We start from the raw sequence: 5,399 nt of genomic DNA on the forward strand, positions 1-5,399 counted from the left end.
CCCGAAACGTCGATTCTCCTGTTCCCTAGATGCTGCCTGACCTGCTGCGCTTCTCCAGCAACACATTTCCATCTCTGTTCTCTGTTTGGCTTGTCCTATAATAGTAGTATTGTCCCAGTCGAATTCATTTTGCTTGTCATCTGTGTGTGTGGCTACTAAGGATAGCTGGTCGTGTCGTTTCGTGGCTATGGAGTTCATGGATTTGGATCGTTAGCTGTCTTCCTGTTTGTCCTATGTAGTGTTTTGTGCAGTCCTTGCATGGGATTTTGTACACTACATTGGTTTTGCTCATGCTGGAAGATTGTATAGGTAAGATTATATAAACCATTTGGATCAGTTCAGAATGAAGGACCCGATACCCAGCATGAGCAAAACCAATGTAGTGTACAAAATCCCATGCAAGGACTGCACTAAACACTACATAGGGCAAACAGGAAGACAGCTAACGATCCGCATCCATGAACACCAACTAGCCACGAAACGACACGACCAGCTATCCTTAGTAGCCACACACGCAGATGACAAGCAACATGAATTCGACTGGGACAACTCTACTATTATAGGACAAGCCAAACAGAGAACAGGCCAGGGAATTCCTAGAGGCTTGGCACTCATCCACAGATTCAATCAATAAGTTCATCAACCTGGACCCAATATACCGACCACTGCAACGGACAGCTGGAACTGACAACCGGAAGTGGCAGATTCAAACCACTACAAATGCCAGAGGAAAGATCACAGAAGCGCTTCACAGGAGGCTCCCAAGCACTGAGGATGTCACCTAGACGCTCGGCCAACAGAACCACAACAACGAGCACCCAAGCTACAAATCTTCTCCCAAACTTTGAGTATTGTATTCACTCAGAGAATGGTGAACTTTGGAATTCTCCATTGCTGAAGGCTGTGGAGGCCAAGTCATTGAATATGGTTAAGACAGAAATAGATGGCTTTCTGGAAAGTATGAGCAGTAAGGGATATAGGGAGAGAGTAGGACATTGAGATAGAGGATCAGCCATGATCATGCCGATTAGCTCGGTGAGCTGGATGTTGAGGGTGTGTTGCTGGGGAAGCACAGCAGGCCAGGCAGCATCCGGGAATCGATGTTTCGAGCATAAGCCTTTCATCCAGAATGGGCTTGTGAAGGGTTTATACCCGAAACATCCTGCTCCTCAGATGTTGCCTGGCCTGCTGTGCTTTCCCAGCAACCACTGTGGACTCTGATCTCCAGCATCTTCAGTCCTCACTTTCTCCTCGATGAGCTGGATGACCGACTCCTCCTCCTCTGGTTTTCTACATTTCTAATTTCAGAGAAACCCACCTGCCCACACCAACATGGACTGGCCCTTGCCCCCCCCCCCCCCAGCCCCCATGACATTCCATCACAGCATTCACCTGGCTACTCTCCAACAATAAAAGCCACAAACAAAAACCTTTCCATGATTCTGTGGTGTACGTCTCAATGACTCTATGACATCCTTACACACAACAAACTTTTTCAAATCTGCAAACAGCTCTCTCAAGTCTGTTCACCTCCCCAGCAGAGTGCTGAAGTTTCCCTTTTGGTCAAGTAATGCCCCATCAAGCATTAAATGGTTACAAGGCAGTCGGTATTGGCAGTGAGTGACACTTTGGATGGCAGGACGGGACACCCCGCATCATGCCCTTTGTCTTTTTTTCGACAGACACCCAGTGCAGTTTTGCTTAAAGAGGGGCAGCCTGTATTTAACGGCTGGGGGCCAACTGGAACATGTGCTAGTTTGACATGCAGATAGATTCGGCAGGCGTGGGTACTGCAGATGCTGGCGATTAGAGTCAAGATTAGAGTGATGCTGGAAACGCACAGCAGATCAGGCAGCATCTGAGGAGCAGGAGACTCAACGTTTTGGGCAAAACCCTAGATTCCCCCATTGCGCATGTAACCATTTCTTCTGAGGTCTCTGATCAATCGATAGTTGGATGTGCTGGGTATGACAAATAAATTATTTCTACTTAAATGGACCCCGACATTGTAATGGTTCATTAGTACTTCAGTGCTTGAGGATACAGCAAACAAAGAGGAGACTTCCGGTCAGCCATTTGTAGTATGTGTGGCCCACCAAGAATGAGGTGCTTTCCCAGGAGCCTCTAGATGCCAGCTGTAGTGGCGTGCTGGGAGAGCCTCGGGCTCCAGGCACTGCTGCTCAGGCACTGTCAGAGAGCTGATCCTCTACCTGTAGACATTGTTCTGTGTGTCTCCCCTCCTTTCGGCTGGTGTTCACCCTTTCATAAAATGTAGTTTGGGTTTGAGGAGAAGCCGACCAGGATTACTCCTGATGCTGGTGGTGTCAGTGCTGTCATTTGTCAGAGGTTCAAGCTGGGGTGCTAACATGGCGTGTTGAAGGTAGGCAACTGGCAAGTGGAGGAAGGAGAGGCAAGTCGTAGATCGGCGAAGTGACCTTCAGGAAGCTGACAAAAGGGAAGACTTGCTTTGAACAGCATGCCTGGAACTCTGATCAATCTCACTGATCAAAAACCTTCCCAGCCTTTAGTTTCACTGAAGAAACTCTCCCTCTTGTGATCCTGAAAAAATGCATCCTGGCTGGGAAATCCAGAACTGAAGATTTCAGCAGGACGCTATCAGCTCGTTGAATATTTTAACCACAGCTGTACAGATGGTCATGGTCAGCCCTGGCCTTGTCAAAGTTGCAGGACGATGTCAGGATCTCCATCTGATTCCGTGTCACTTGGAGGGGATTCAACTCCTGGACTTGTCCCAAACCAGTGCTTCCCTCCACCCCCCCCCCCCCGCCCCCCTCACCCCCGACCTGGAAATCAGTCGTCTCCTCTCCCCGGCTATGTATTTAGCAATCGACAAATTGTCAACTGAAATTTCCATTCATGTTGGTGGACGGCAAGACTGCAGCTCAGACTTTGTGGAGTAAAGCTCCACTGGTCAGAACTGAGAAATGCCGGGGGTGGGGGGGTAGAAGGGTGGGGGGTGGATTTCATGCCATAGGAAAGGCACAGTTCCTATACCGTCAGAGTGTGGGTATTTGATAAAGCCCAATCTACATTTGGACACCAATGCACCCCATCTGATGAGGAATCCGTACTTAAAGGCTAAATGCTTTGTGTAGATATGTTTAACTGACATGCTGCTTTTGTTCTTAATTCACATTTCCATCATTTGTGTTTTTTTTTCCCCACTTGTCCCAGCATTATTTGCATTAGGGCTCAGAAGAAACGTTTGCCCTCTGACTTTTGTCATGAGTTTCTTGACTCTGCAAGCAACTCCCACTAATACCGTTATCTCATCTGAACTCGAGAATAATCTGCAACTGCCTATTTACTTTTCCAACTCGGCTGTAGAATCTGCATTTCTTTGTCCCCTCAGTCCCCTCAATCGGAAAGTGAACTTGCTCAGAGCTTTCTGTTGGCTGGGGATTTTGATGCTGAGTGGAAGTCACAACAGAATAACTAACTATTTTGAATACGCAGGACCACAACCAGGAAAACCAGCAGAAACCATCTTCTGAGGGAGGGAGTCGGGATGTAGACCTGTTCAGAAACCTGTCAGGTGTTGTAAACACCTGCAGAACAGGAAGAACACCTCCTGTTGCTATGGTTTCACTCAGTAACAGGCAATACCTGTACCTATGTTCTGTGAGCTTCAGTGGAAGGAGGAGGGGAAATCATCTCGCATCGGCTCTGCCTACAGGCTGGCCCTTCGATGAAAATTCTGTCATCCATCTGTTACATATTAACCAGCCGTTTCAACATTTTCTCTTTCATTACACTCATCGGCCAAAAGCAGGAGCAGCTCCACCACCAACAATGGTAAGCTTTGGGTTTTTTAATCCAAATTTCCAATTTCTGCTCATATCTATTTTGTTAATACCAGTGTACCCATGACTTTAAATATAACGCGTACAGAAGATTTAACGAAAAGTGTGAAGCAACAGGTGAGGAACCTGGGAACGATACGTGTACAGTAATCCGAAAAGGCTGCAGACTTTGGCCTTACTTTAGTTTCCCTCAAGATTCGGAAAAACACATTTTTCCGCAGGTATTTACCATGTATGTAGAGAATCATTGTAAAATTAGTAAAAGCACCTTGCCCAAAATATCTGCTAATTCTTTATAAAAAAATACGTTCAGCAAAAACCTAGCTGAGAAAATGTGTCTGTTTGTAGCTTGGCTACTACTTAAAATCCCTCTACCCCTCCCTAACCGAAGCATTAATGGCTCCTTTTAATTTAGCTATTATACCAATTGAATCACAATTTATTTCATAGAATCCCTACAGTGTGGAAACAGGCCCTTCAGCCAAACAAGTCCATACCAACCCTACAAAGAGTAACCCACCCAGACCCATTCCCCATTATCCTACATTTACCCCTGACTGATGCACCTAACCTACACATCCCTGAACACTATGGACAATTTAGCATGGCCAATCCACCTAACCTGCACATCTTTGGACTGTGGGAGGAAACCGGAGCACCCGGAGGAAACCCACACAGACACGGGGAGAATGTGCAAACTCCACACAGACAGTTTCCCGAGGCTGGAATTGCACCCAGGGGCCTGGTGCTGTGAGACAGCAGTGCTAACTACTGAGCCACCCCTGTTATTATGCAATAAGTATCAAACACAACAATTGTTGTTACTTTGGCTTTTGGACTCAGAATTGTCATCTTTGTCCAGATTTGACCCCCTTTACTTTCCTCTTCACCTGACATTGCTGTTTTATACTGGTTGTGACCCCACTCTCAACAATAGCCTTTAATGACTTTGTCCAAATGGCCATTCCAAGTGAGAAGCTGTTTCACTGCTCGCAGGATCTCCTTAACCCTGAGTCTGGTTTCACCCGAATTTCCCACATATTTTTCAGCAAGAATGATTAATGATCAGGAGAAAGCTCTGTGGATAATTTGTTTTTCATTACCCACCCTGGGGACTTTGGTACCATTCAGAGTGCCTCCCTACTCCCAAACAATGCCAGCTGAGACAAGTTGGATTAGCACAGACTGCCGGGTAATGGTATAGAACCGTTCCAGGTGTCTGATCAAGCGTCTCAGAACAGGCTGAAGTTATTGTAAAGGCAGAGGGAAGTCAGTGGGGGTAATGTTTATTTCTTTGTGATGAATCCAACTTCCTGTAAACTGTATGGATCTCTCAAAAGTATCTGTTGAAAGTCATAGAGTCATAGAGATGTGCAGCATGGAAACAGACCCTTCGGCCCAACCCGTCCATGCCGACCAGATATCCCAACCCAATCTAGTCCCACCTGCCAGCACCCGGCCCATATCCCTCCAAACCCTTCCTATTCATATACCTCTTAAATGTTGCAATTGTACCAGCCTCCACCACATCCTCTGGCAGCTCATTCCATACACGTACCACCCTCTGTGTGAAAA

The 5,399-nt window shown here is 46.7% G+C and overlaps 1 protein-coding gene across 6 annotated transcripts in view; it reads left to right on the plus strand.

Moving 5' to 3' along the window:
* The first annotated feature begins 3,153 nt into the window (after nt 1–3,153).
* The window catches only part of si:ch73-234b20.5 (uncharacterized protein LOC449923 homolog), a 43,029-nt gene continuing 40,783 nt past the window's right edge, over nt 3,154–5,399 (plus strand). Inside the window, exon 1 of one of the 6 annotated variants that reach the window (XM_043695039.1) lies at nt 3,154–3,816. In XM_043695039.1, the coding sequence (XP_043550974.1) occupies nt 3,601–3,816 (216 nt within the window). In that variant the 5' untranslated portion in view covers nt 3,154–3,600. The remainder of the gene's footprint in view (nt 3,817–5,399) is intronic. The other 5 variants (XM_043695030.1, XM_043695021.1, XM_043695012.1 and 2 more) reach the window with 5 other exon arrangements.

This window comes from Chiloscyllium plagiosum, chromosome 1 (assembly GCF_004010195.1).
Source record: "Chiloscyllium plagiosum isolate BGI_BamShark_2017 chromosome 1, ASM401019v2, whole genome shotgun sequence".
Taxonomy (NCBI): Eukaryota; Metazoa; Chordata; class Chondrichthyes; order Orectolobiformes; family Hemiscylliidae; genus Chiloscyllium; species Chiloscyllium plagiosum.